Source organism: Hyperolius riggenbachi, chromosome 9 (assembly GCF_040937935.1).
Source record: "Hyperolius riggenbachi isolate aHypRig1 chromosome 9, aHypRig1.pri, whole genome shotgun sequence".
Taxonomy (NCBI): Eukaryota; Metazoa; Chordata; class Amphibia; order Anura; family Hyperoliidae; genus Hyperolius; species Hyperolius riggenbachi.
This window is the reverse complement of record NC_090654.1, coordinates 195,751,112-195,765,117: the sequence shown is the minus strand read 5'-3', so window position 1 is coordinate 195,765,117 and position 14,006 is coordinate 195,751,112. Positions and strand designations below refer to the sequence as shown.

General features: G+C 44.2%; 1 protein-coding gene across 7 annotated transcripts in view; it reads left to right on the top strand.

The window, feature by feature from the left end:
- PLEKHD1 (pleckstrin homology and coiled-coil domain containing D1) overlaps positions 1-14,006 on the top strand; it is a 664,905-nt gene that overhangs the window by 622,944 nt on the left and 27,955 nt on the right. For all 7 annotated transcript variants that reach the window (XM_068253846.1, XM_068253843.1, XM_068253844.1 and 4 more), the window contains 3 exons: positions 6,004-6,098; positions 11,026-11,119; positions 13,000-13,172. In XM_068253846.1, coding sequence (XP_068109947.1) covers positions 6,004-6,098; positions 11,026-11,119; positions 13,000-13,172 — 362 coding nt within the window. The remainder of the gene's footprint in view (positions 1-6,003; positions 6,099-11,025; positions 11,120-12,999; positions 13,173-14,006) is intronic.

Below are 14,006 nucleotides of genomic sequence, written 5' to 3'. Positions count from 1 at the left end.
GACATGCCAGTTCGCTGGAATTCGACTCTGGCCATGTTGGAGCGGCTGTGTCAGCACAGGCTGGCTCTTAGGGCCTACATGCTAGACCCAAGTGTCCCCAGCAACCAGCAAGTCCCCATGATTACTGCCACTCAGTGGACACTGATGCAGCAAGTATGCCTGGTGCTGAGTCCCTTCCTGGAGGCAACCAAGATGGTCAGTGAGGAGCGGGCCTCTGTGTGCCAGTGGGTGCCCATGGTTTGTCTACTGGAGCAGGCAATGGACAATTTAATTGAGCATGGGGATGAAGCCCTGAGGCAGTTGGAAGAACAGGAGCAGATGGCAGCACAGTCCAGCTCAGAGGAGGGCTCACAGCAGGTAGTGGAAGAGTTGGAGGTCCCTAACCTGAATGAGGAGGAGGAGGAGGAGCAGAGTGCAGCAGGCGTTGTACGTGGATGGCGGTTTGAGGAGGACAACGACATGGCACAGGAAGAGGACAGGCATGCGTTATGGGACAATGGCGAGGACGAGGAAGATCTTGCTGGCAGGGCCCACTTGTTTCCTATGGCTGTGCACATGTTGCGCTGCCTTCGCAGGGACCCCCGGGTGATCCAGATGCGTTCAAGGGAGGACATCTGGATTACCTTGATGCTTGATCCCCATCTGAAGGGGAAGCTGGGAGACTTAATGATGCCATCCACCACCGAGCAACGCACAAGGGAGTTGAAGGAGGCCCTTGTGCGCAGACTACTGGAAGCATTCCCCCATCCTTCCACCCCCACTGTAACTGCTCTGCCAAGCCAGCAAGAAGTGCCTGCCATTGCCACTAGCAGCACAACAACAACCACCAGCAGCAGCAGCAGCAACTGGCGCCCCGGAGACCTGAAGAGCCTAAGCAAGAGCCTGTATGCAGTGCAGCAGCCCAGAACAGAGGTGCCCGCCACAGCATCCACCACCAACCAGCACAAGCAACGATTGACCACCATGGTGTCTGACTATATGGGGTCATCCAGCGGGCTCAATGACACCGACAGCCCCGTGGACCCCTTGGAGTACTGGGTCAAGAGACTGGACATCTGGAGCGAGCTTTCCCAGTACACCCTGGAACTCCTATCCTGCCCTCCTTCCAGTGTCCTCTCAGAGAGATGCTTTAGTGCGGCCGGTGGCGTGGTCACAGAGAAGCGCTCTCGGCTCTCCCACGCCTCTGTGGACAAACTCACCTTCCTGAAAATCAACCAGGCTTGCGTGGAAGGTGAGTTCCTGGCCCCTATTGTCGGACACAGGGGGACATGAAGTGGCTGCTGCATGTGCTGTTGTTAACTATGCCTGCCTTTATAAAGACAGTTACTACCTGCCTAGTGCCTACCTTGGTTAATTTTTTGGTGTTATGGTACTACTATCAGTAAGTTGCCACGGTCCTCCTTCTGTGCTGCTGAACTGACCGCCCGCATTGTCCTCCTCCTCCTGACTCAGTCGCTTCCACCAATGTACTCTGTCTGCGTTATCACTGCCCGGGTCACCGGGTGCATTTAATTTTTTGGCCAGCACTATGACGCTGTGCTGCTACTACTACCACCAGTATGTTGCCATGGTCCTTCTGTGCTGCTGCTGAACTGAACGCCCGATTTGTCCTCCTCCTCCTCCTGACTCAGTCGCTACCACGGTACCACCAATGCACTCTGTCTGCGTTATCACTGCCCGGGTCACCGGGTGCATTTAATTTTTTGGCCAGCACTATGACGCTGTGCTGCTACTACTACCACCAGTATGTTGCCATGGTCCTTCTGTGCTGCTGCTGCTGCTGAACCGAACGCCCGCTTTGTCCTCCTCCTCCTCGTGACTCAGTCGCTACCACGGTACCACCAATGCACTCTGTCTGTGTTATCACTGCCCGGGTCACCGGGTGCATTTAATTTTTTGGCCAGCACTATGACACTGTGCTACTACTACTACCACCAGTATGTTGCCATGGTCCTTCTGTGCTGCTGCTGCTGAACTGACCGCCCGCATTGTCCTCCTCCTCCTGACTCAGTCGCTTCCACCAATGTACTCTGTCTGCGTTCACACTGCCCGGGTCACCGGGTGCATTTAATTTTTTGGCCAGCACTATGACGCTGTGCTGCTACTACTACTACCAGTATGTTGCCGTGGTCCTTCTGTGCTGCTGAACTGACCGCCCGCATAGTCCTTCTCCTGACTCAGTCGCTACCACCACTGCACTCTGCGTTCACACTGCCCGTGTCCACTGACAACTCTGCTGCGATGTCATTGCTAATTGCTGCAAAACAAACAAAAAAAATTACAAAAACCTCTCTGGGGCCTTTTTGGCGTCAGCCACTCATCCTCCTCCAGCGGTACCTTCGCCGCCAAGTGCCATTGGAACTCGCCTTCACCTCTTTGACTGCTTAACGCGTATATCCCTTTTTAAAACCACTTATTACCAATTAATAGCCCCATTTAAAGTGTTGATTTCACTTTAAAATCCATTTTCTCTAGAAAAAAAATGTTTTGGGAATTTTTTTATGTTGAAGTTATGTTGCCCCTTATCACCTCGATAATCCATGCAATTTGGGGGATTGTAGCATGTATGGGGGCTTTGTTATTAACGTTAAAAGAAAATCCGCCTCCGGGCGGGAATCCACGCGTGATTACGCCATTCACGGCAGAAAATCCGCGTGGTTGCGTGGACGCGGACGAAAATCCGCATGCGGCGGGGCCGAATGCGGATTTTTTATTTGCAACCACGCGGATTGCCGAATTCGTGGATGAGGCACACCTGAGCATCCCTGAAGAAAACCTCTTGGAATCTGCAAAAGACTTGAGACTAGGGCAGAGGTTCACCTTCCAGCAGGACAACGACCCTAAACATAAAGCCAGGGCAACAATAGAATGGTTTAAAACAAAACATATCCATGTGTTAGAATGGCCCAGTCAAAGTCCAGATCTAAACCCAATTGAGAATCTGTGGCAAGATCTGAAACCTGCTGTTCACAAACGCTGTCCATCTAATCTGACTGAGCTGGACCTGTTTTGCAAAGAAGAATGGGCAAGGATTTTAGTCTCTAGATGTGCAAAGCTGGTAGAGACATACCCTAAAAGACTGGCAGCTGTAATTGCACCAAAAGGTGGTTCTACAAAGTATTGACTCAGGGGGCTGAATAATTACGCACACCCACTTTGCAGTTATTGATTTGTAAAAAATTATTGGAATCATGTATGATTTTCATTCCACTTCACAGTGTACAGCACTTTGTATTGGTCTTTCACATGGAATTCCAATAAAATTGATTCATGTTTGTGGCAGTAATATGACAAAATGTGGAAAACTTCAAGGGGGCCGAATACTTTTGCAAGCCACTGTATATCACTCATTGGAGGACTTCATTCCTAAATTTAATAACCTATTGTTCCATGACCCAGTGGGTAGCTTGAGGCTCCTTGCCAGAGACCTTAGTATATTGTTCTAGCTAAAATTTCAGGAAACTCATGGCAGTCATCTGATTGTTTGCCCTTCTGGTAGCATGTTGAGAAATAAGGTGAAGGAGACATTCAATAAATAGCATTAAAAAGTATGATAGTTGAGTTGGAGAATGACTGTTGGAGAATGTTAATCCTTCTGACCTTTGGCTCCAGCATTTCCAAATAGCTGATAAGATAATGGCACAATAAAACATTTGTTTTGGATTTACTATGTGTGTTTCAATAAAGATATTTTGTAAACAGAAAAGGGGGAACGCTGTTTTGCAATCTATATACTTGCGATCAGACCTGCTTTTAATGTACAATTTACTAATATGGGAATTGTCACCATACTGCGTGCACAATGGCGATCCTGTATGAAAGGGGCGATCAGGTAAGCTGATCACAGCTTCTATAAATCTGGAGATCTGAATTGTACCTTTACTTTGAAGAACTCGCCTAGATTTATGCAGAGCCAGTAAAACTGTCGTGCACACTCAGCACACAGCGATATTACCAGTACTAATGCCAGCAGAGTATCGTGTGCTTTGCATAATTAGTGCAATGTTATGTATTCGAGTAATGCAGCCAATTACCATGCACTGCATTTCGCGCTAACTGAGCATTGGTACAATGCAGGCAGCACACAAGTGAATATATCTGTACAGGCTCTTGACTTGCTAAGCAGGTGTTTGATTTGTGTGCACTTTAAGTTTTTCCAAGCTGATTAACAATCTTAAGCAAAAGCCCCAGTGACTAGCCTCTGTAATTACTACCGAGAACCTACAACAGTTTCTGTAGGCTCCACAATGGCAGCATTGCTAAGCTAGATACACACTTTCAATAATTGTCATTTGAAATGATCATTCTTGATAGTTTCAGGCAGCCATATTCTGTACAAACACACTGCTTGGCCCTCTGCAGAGATAGGTATTTTGTTGTATGGAGAGGGGAGGCTGGGGGACAAGCCCAAGTGTGCTAGCCAGTGCCTGCGGTGCAGAAAAATTCTAGCTGTCTAGCCTGGTTTTCAGGCATGCCTGGTTTCTCCCAAGCATTCTGTGGACATCAGGGTCATCTTCTCTAATTTGCAAAGGTGCCTGTAATGGTCATTTAAGTATGATTCTGGGCGAGCTATGATGGATTGTAATCACATAATTATACATGAGACAGGGAAAGTGCGATATCCAAACATTGTATAGCCTGAAGGTTTTAGGCACAAAATGTCTGCTTTGTTTCCAAAATACCAAAATATGATGTACTTTGTTAGGCATTGTATAGAATGCCTGGGACCCATTTTGGCAACATGTAAATGACAACGTACTATTTAGGCAAAGCAGTATGAAAATAACACCATGGATAACACCTTTATTGCCAAGGACATATCTTAAACTATAAAACGTAAGATATTGTTGTGGGAGGGAAAAAAACGACAAAACAAACTATCATTTGTCTACTTATTGCAACAGGAGAAGGCTAGAACATCATTTTGAATCGCAATTTGTTTTCCATTTTTATTGAAAAGACATTTTTATAACCAAAGTGAAGGGTATGATCACAGAAAACAAAATAAGAGAAACAGAACTGTCATTAAGCTACTAGTTGCAAAAAAAGCTGCAAATGCATTTTAAATTGCACTTAATTCCTGTTTTTTGCACAAAAGAGATTATTATGTTGGCATGTGCACCTTACAAATTACTTGCTGTCACCTCCTCGGAACTGAACAGTAGCGGAATTTCTTTTGACATCCATTTTGACACTTTTTGACAATTTTTCCAGATACAAATTAGATCGTATTTTACCTTTGATAGTGTTCTCAACATCGAAGCAAAGAATGCTCATAATTTTAACCCTGTAACGTTCCATCTGATTTTCTCCATCATCTTAAAATAAAACAAATTAATGGTTGGATGGATAGCGTTAAGGGCTTTGCCTCTGACAGAGGAGACCAGGGTTAAATCTTGTCTCTTCCTGTTCAGTAAGCCAGCACCTATTCAATAGGAGACCTTGGGCAAGACTCCCTAACGCTGCTACTGCCTATAGAGTGTGCACTATAGGCAGTGGCTGCAGCTCTGACACTTTGAGTCCACCAGGAGAAAAGGGTAATATAAATGTTCTTTCTTTCTTATTCTCTAGTTTGCCAGTTCACATTTAGGCAGTCTATAGAACACGTAGGGAATATGTGAAATATGAAGCGTTTTCTTTGCTTGACCTGATTCTAAAAAATGCCTGGATTTCATGCTTTGCCTGCAGCATACATACAGTGCTAGTGGAGCAGGGTTATATTTGCACTGTTGCCCATGGCTCTGTAGCTATGCCATTGGCAGCAAGGCTACATGCAGGCTTAGTAGATATAAATATTTGGCAATATAGCAAAGCCAGAAGTTTTAAGAGATGTCGCATTTAGACAGGCAGTGCAAAGAGAGTTGACTGGGGTTGGATCAATGATGAATTATTGCTAATAGGTTATTATTGCTTACTACACTTTGCACATTGATTTCTGTACTACTCATATAGCCTGCATGGGTCCCTGACGTATCCTAATACCCATCATTTGTGTGTCTGTAGGAGCTGGAGAGATTAAACCAGATTCTGGAGGCTGAAAAGAACCAGTTTGAAGACATTGTACAAGAACTCCGGGTGGAACAAGAGCACATAAAGCAGTAAGTCTGGTTTGGTTAGTTATGTGTTGGGCATACATAAATACTTAACGAGCCAGCATGTCTTTAGAGTAATGGTGTAGAATGATCTATAAGAAAAGGACCACTAAGGCCCCTTTCACACTGTGTTTGTTTTTCTGTATTTTCTGTAATATGAAAATGCATTGGATCTGACCGCACATGTAAATCAATAGGCTGGAAGTGCAGATATGGTAAAAAGGTGTGAACAAAGCCCAACTAGCAGGGACATAACTATAAATCATGGGGCCCCCAGCAATGTTTTGATGGGCCCCCAGTGTAAAGACCCTGCCCCTTGCCTGGTGCCCCTTACAGCCTTGGGGTCCACCTTCCAAGGGACATAAAACAAGCGTGGAAGTTGTGTAGACACAAAAACACCTGATCTTAAAGAGGAACTTCAGTGAAAATAATGTAATAAAAAAGTGCTTAATTTTTACAATTATGTATAAATGATTTAGTCAGTGTTTGCCCATTGTAAAAGCTTTCCTCTCCCTGATTTACATTCTGACATTTATCACATTAGTTAGTGGAAGGAGATGCTGCTTGCTTTTTTGGCAGTTGGAAACAGCTGTACTGTTATTTCCCACAATGCAACAAGGCTCCCACAGTGTGATGTCAGAACCATGGTAGTGACATCACACTGTGGGAGGGGTTTCACTTCAATATCAGCCATACTGACGTCCCTGATGATCCGTTATTCACGTGGGTAGTTATCAGTTGTGCATTCTTTGCCTGTAAACTGTAATCGGCTAGTTGCTTGCAAGCTACTGCAAGAGTATAACACAGGTAGTGCACTGGTGCCCATTCCATGCATGTACATCTGTGCAGATGGCAGCTATCTGATAGACATTACATAGAGCTGTTTTTTATTGCACCATAACCTCACCACATGTTAACCACTAACACACACAAATATTGGTGCCATTTGGTTGCATTATACAACAACAAGACTGCGCTCGTTCCCCAGAAAATTGGCATCTGAACTAGGAATGAGCAAGAATTTACTCAAACTTTGGGGGAGGCTTCTGAATTTTCACCAAAACAGTATTGCAAATTAAATCATTGTAAGGAAAACAATCTAGAACAGATACAAAGATAGGCAACTAAATTAATCAGAGGCATGGAAGGTCTCACATATCAAGAAAGGTTGGACAAACTACGGTAGCTTATTTAGCTTAACAAAAAGACAATTGAGAGACAAAAGATACGTTACTCTGCCATATCGGGGTGAGGCGTACAGCACTTAACGCTTAAGGTGGCTACACACGATACAATAAAATGATTCGATTTTACAGCAATTCGATAAATATGATGAGATCTCCCGAAAAAATCTAAAGTTTTTTTTCATTTGACTGAAAAATCCGATTGGATTTCCCATTTTTTGTCTTCGATTCGTATCGATCCAGAATGCTGGTTTCTTAAATTTCTCTAAAGATTGTATGGTGTGTGTTAGATTGTCAATTTATTAACCACTTCAGCCTAACTGGACAAAAATTTTCGTCCAGTTAGGCTGCGCGCACTCCCGCGGGTCGCGCGTGCTCCCGCGGCCCCCCCCCCCCCCCCCCGTGCACGCCCCCGCTGCTGGCCGTTAGCCCATCGATCAATGAAAGGGATTATAAATCCCTTTCACTGATCGGACCCCCCCGGAGAAAAGCCGACAGCGTCTCTTCAGACGCTGCGGCTTTTCTGAGCTCTGGTCTTCTTTCTTCTTCCTGGGAGCGAGATCGATCGCTCCCAGGACTTTTTGACTGTGGCCATCTTGTGGCCAAATAGCAAACTGCACCAAAAACACACTTTGAATTAAATAAATACATTATTAAACATTAAAAATCCCCTGTTTACCTCCCACACCAAAAAATACCCACATACAAGTTTTAATAAAAAAAAAAAAAAAATTACAATAATAATAAAAAAATAAAAATAAACATAAATAGTTACCTAAGGGTCTGAACTTTTTAAATAGTCATGTCAAAGGAGTATATCAATATGGTTTATTAAATTATGGGCTTCTAAATAGTGATGGACGCAAATTAAAAAAATGCACCTTTATTTCCAAATTGAATATCGGCGCCATACATTGTGATCAGGGCCGGATTTGTACTTTTTACCGCCCGAGGCCAACTACAGTATACCATCTGTATGGTTGTTATCTCTGTGTGCCCCAATGAGAAATCTACTTACTTTCTATCATTGGATGTCACAGACAATAGCTATTTCAGTAATATGCGTATAGATTATAAGTTATGTTTTCCTTAACAACTTTTATGTTATGTTTGCCATCTCATTAATGATGGACCCATTGTGTCTCCATGTGAGTTAGGCTGATGTGTACCTGCAGGATAGAGCTTACAGGACTTGCAGGGATGACACAAGTACAGGACAGAGTTCAAAGGTTAAAACTGTCCTTGTAGATAGGGATGGCTGCATAAAACAGCTTTACTGCCCCTCACTGAGCCGCCCCTAAATTTCTGGTGCCCTAGTCCATGGCCTATGTGGCCTTGCCAGAAATCCGGCCCTGATTGTGATAGGGACATAATTTAAATGGTGTAATAAGCGGGACAAATTGGTAAATAAAGTACATAGGTTTTAATTATGGTAGCATGTATTAATTTCAAACTATAATGGCCAAAAGCTGAGGAATAATGTTTTTTTCCATTTCTTTCTTAATATCCCTGTTAAAATGGATTTACAATAAGTTAATTCTCAGCAAAATGTATCACTCACAGAAAGCCTAATTGGTGGCGGAAAAAACAAGATATAGATCCATTCATTGTGCCGAGTAGTGATAAAGTTATTAGCAAATGAATGGGAGGTGAAAGTTGCTCAGATGCAAAAAAATTTCAACCCTGTAGGCTGAAGTGGTTAATATACACCACCTAGCAATTTTCTCAGCGTTTCCAATCATTTTTATCATAATAATAATTGGGGAAAAATTTTACGTGTGTGTGTGTGTGTGTGTGTGTGTGTGTGTGTGTGTGTGTGTGTGTGTGTGTGTGTGTGTGTGTGGTACATTGGTCATATTTTTGAAATGTTACAATCAGCCAGAAAAATTGATTGCAATTCTTGAATTGAACAGATATTTAAAAAATTATATGATGTGTGGCCACCTTTACACTATCACCAGAGACTTGAGGCCCACATGCAATTCACTTTTTCTCCTATGTTTTCTCCTGGGAGATATTTTTTCATCTTTGATTTAAAATAACTTTTTAGCACTTTGCGATGGAAAAAGTACCTAAAAGTCGGCGAAAAAGTACTATCAAAATTATTTTGAGCATTTGTTTGCTTACCGGTGGTTTAAAAGGCATTTTATTGACACATTTGAAAATATCACCTAGGAGAAAACTCGTGAGAAAAAGTTAATTGCATATGGGCGCGAGTCTTCATCCCTCCCAACACCATGCATTGTGCTCATGTACCTTAAGACATGGGTACTGGCTGATTGTTTATGTATACCGTATATACTCGCATATAAGCCGACCCGCATATAATCCGACCCCCAACTTTTCCATGAAAAACCAGGGAAAAATGATTGACCCCCATATAAGCCGGGGGTAGGAAATGCTGGCCGCGTGATCCCCCCAGTGTGTCCCAGTATAGCTAGTATAGTGCCCAGTAAGGGTAGTTAGTGCCCTAGTATAGCTAGTATAGTGCCCAGTTTAGTCAGTATAGTGCAAGGTATAGGTAGGTAGTGCCCCAGTATAGCTAGTATAGTGCCCAGTATAGCTAGTATAGTGCCCCAGTATAGCTAGTATAGTGCCCCAGTATAGCTAGTATAGTGCCCAGTTTAGCCAGTATAGTGCCCAGTATAGGTAGGTAGTGCCCCAGTATAGCTAGTATAGTGCCCAGTATAGCTAGTATAGTGCCCCAGTATAGCTAGTATAGTGCCCCAGTATAGCTAGTATAGTGCCCAGTTTAGCTAGTAAAGTGCCCAGTTTAGCTAGTATAGTTCCCAGTATAGCTAGTATAGTGCCCCAGTATAGGTAGGTAGTGCCCCAGTATAGCCAGTATAGTGCCCCAGTATAGCTAGTATAGTGCCCAGTTTAGCTAGTAAAGTGCCCAGTTTAGCTAGTGTAGTGCCCCAGTATAGGTAGGTAGTGCCCCAGTATAGGTAGGTAGTGCCCCAGTATAGGTAGGTAGTGCCCCAGTATAGCTAGGTAGTGCCCCAGTATAGCTAGTAAAGTGCCCAGTTTAACTAGTATAGTGCCCCAGTATAGGTAGGTAGTGCCCCAGTATAAGTAGGTAGTGCCCCAGTATAGCTAGTAAAGTGCCCAGTTTAGCTAGTATAGTGCCCAGTTTAGCTAGTATAGTGCCCAGTTTAGGTAGGTAGTGCCCCGGTATAGCTAGTATAGTACCCAGTGTAGGTAGGTAGTGGCCAGTATAGTGCCCTGCTCGCCACCCTCCCGCCGCCGCTGCTATTACCTGCAGCGGCTTCCTCTTCCCCGGCGCTTCCTCTTCCCCGCTCTGCGCTCTCATGCCCATATGAAGAGATCACAGCAGCGCGCTCGGCGCTGCTGCTGTGACGATGCAGGGGGCAGGAAAGAGCAGTTCCCCTGGTAACGGCGATACAGATCGCCGCTACAGGGAGCCGCGCTCTTTCCTGCCCCCTGCATCGTCACAGCAGCAGCGCCGAGCACGCTGCTGTGATCTCTTCATACGGGCATGAGAGCGCAGAGCGGGGAAGAGGAAGCGCCGGGGAAGAGGAAGCCGCTGCAGGTAATAGCAGCGGCGGCAGGGGGTAGCGGGGGCCGCGGACCACGGACCACCAGGGAAGACTCGCATACAAGCCAACCCCCCAACTTTTGACCCCCTTTTTGGGGGTCAAAAATTCGGCTTGTATGCGAGTATATACGGTATATAACATATTAATGAATAGCATGTGTTTTCTTCCTCCTTCTCTCTCTCACCTCAGTGAACTTGAGCTGACTGTCCACTGTCTGCAGGGAGTAGGAGAAGAGAAACAAGAACTATGCAGTCTCACGCAGCACCTACAGAAGACGATTGAGGTGAGGCCTTTACCAGAGTTGTCATCATTTTAGAAGTACTTTTTTCTCAGATATTCTTGATGAAAGGGAAGAATAATAAAGTATGGAAGCAATTTATGGAGTATTTTTTGAGTGACTTCATATCTCTATAGCAGGGGTAGGGAACCTATAGCTCGGGAGCCAGATGTGGCTCTTTTGATGGCTATATCTGGCTCACAGCTAGGGGTTAATTCACTAAGCTACACTGCTCAAGCAGCGCCGCTTAGTGGGACAGCGCAAGTAAAATGTTCAAAGTAGGCATGTTACTGCTGTAGCATGCACGACTTACTCACGCTCCCCCCAAAACTAACAGTGGCTCCAATTGTCCCACCCTGGACCCTGTCAGGTCCTGTGACTTTGTAGGATGAGATCCCTTTGATTGGCCCAATAGGCTGTCTTTCACTTGACAAGCAGCCTATTGGGCCAAAGTGTGGGGATCTCATCCTACAAAGTGAATCAACCAAGTCAGCTAGCTAATTGTACAAGTTGTTAGTCAGTATTTCTCCTGTCTGGCTCTCTGGGAAATTGCTGATGTTGCTGAAACCCAAGAGAAGCTGAAGACGTGTCTGACACTTCTGATGCCTGGAGGATCAACTGTCTATGCATCACCATGGCAATAGGGACGTGAGCCCTCTGCTGCGCATGCGCACTGTCCCAGTTTGAAACATATTGTATGGCTCTCACAGAATTACATTTTAAAATATGCGGCATTTATGGCTCTCTCAGTCATAAAGGTTCCTGACCTCTATAGTATTGAGTGAGCAACTCATTCAAATTCTGACCCAAGTAAACAGTCACTTTCATTATATTCATTCACACCAGGTAATTGTTAGTAAAGACACACACATTCATTTTCCAGCGATGTGGCACAACTGATTGGAATCTGACTAGAGATGGATCAATTCCTTAAACACACAACACCGATTTTAGCTGGAAATCTATTGAGAATCAATCAGACATGTTTGTGCAATAGATTACTGGCAGATTCAGTGTGATGGAATCTGCTGGGTATCAATTCAGGAAATCACTGTGTGTATAACCTCCTAAAGGCCCCTTTTACACCTGGGGACTTTTTTTGCATTGCGATACCCTTTCTGCACGCAAGGTAATGCAACAGCAAAAAAAGTGCATGAGGCCTAGTAGACTAACTGCATTGCATCGCACCGTCCTGGAAGCTTACAATTTGTTGTCAACCTGACGCAAAGTCAAAAGTGTGTTACCATACGACTTCTGCGGTAGAAGACACAGCGGTAGAATGCATGGAAATCATTCGCAAGGAAGAAATATTAATTTTTTTAGCAGCGCCATGCGGCGTGCATGGGCAGAGCAATGCAAGTACGATCGATCCAGTGACATACTTCCTGTCCAGCAGGGAGTACATCACTGGGCATGGCCGGCGAGGGGCGTGTGGGGGGGCAAGAGTGCAGCGTGCAGGGGAGCGGCGCTATGCATATCACCCAGTTGGGATACTCTGCCGCAGGGTCATATGAATCTCGTTTTTGGCATAGCAAGGTGATGTGAGGGGGTGGCGCACCACAATGCTAAGCTTAAATGTAAAACCGGCCTAAAACTATCAAATGTAGCTCCATAAGATTGCTGTGTAGTACATAGCCAGAATGAAGTTGATGTAATTACTGCATGTGAGGGTGATTGTTATGGATAGTCTATTTATTAAAGAGTTAATACTGTTTCCTGCTAAAGCAAACAATTTTCATAGGAAACAAAGTTTATACAGTATTTGTTTGGCTCCATTTGTAACCCGATGCGTGTCATCATTTGGCCTCCTGTGTGAAAGCAGTCTTTATTTGTGTGTGAAATAATATCCTGATTCACCATATCTTCACTAATGTACACATTGACAGGAACTCTCTGTAGAGAAGCAAAGAACCATAGCCATAATGGAAGCTGACCAGCATCAACCACAGTCTTCAGGCAATGGCAGTATACAAGCCAGGCAAGGTCTCCATGGTAACCTCCAGCAGATTGAGCGCAAAATGCAGATGCTGCTTGAGGAGAAGCTTCAGGCCGAAAGCAGGTGAGGTAGTTATATTATGAGATAAACAAGCATATATTGTAAAAACAAAAAGGAAATTGAGAGCCCACAATAGTCTAGTATGTTAAAGTCACGTTGCATAGAATAAAATTATTGTGAATGAATACTCACAAGGAAGGGCTAAGGCAGCCACTGCATAGGCAGGTGGGGAGATTACAGCCGACCCCACTGATGTTAAGAAGCCACTCTCTGTAGATCGGAAAATAGGAGGTATGCTTCTCCACCAAGGGTGGACAAACTTATAGGTAATTGGACAAGGCAGAGGCCCCAGGAAGAATAAAATACACTAAAACGGTTTTAAAATGGGAGGTAGTGATGGACTTACCTCCCCACTGAAGATTTGAATTGTCTAATTCAGGCAATTTTCAGGCGTTTCGTAGATATTCCACCCGCTTCTTCAGGAAATTAACAGGCGTAACTAGGAGGGTTAAAACCATAAGCTAAAAGTTTGATTCAAAAATAAAGTGCAATATCTAATAGTCAGATAGTAGATCTATAGTGTAGTTCTATAAACTCTAATGCTTAAAAAATATAATTTATGTAGAAACACTTACCGAACTGCTAGCGCCATAAATTATTATATTTTAGAATAAACCAATTTCTCAGCTTTGTGAGCTTGTAGCAGTAAATGGCTTCATGTGGAGGCAGAGAAAATATCTGCTTTCATTCAGGGGTCCCGAAACGATCGTTGGCCATTTGGTCAGATCTTTATTGCATGTGCATGTAATGGGACAATAAACTTGCTGCTTTGTTCCTGAAAACTGTTGAACCGATTCCTCCTTTCTAATACCACTTTCATCCAATCACTCCACAAAG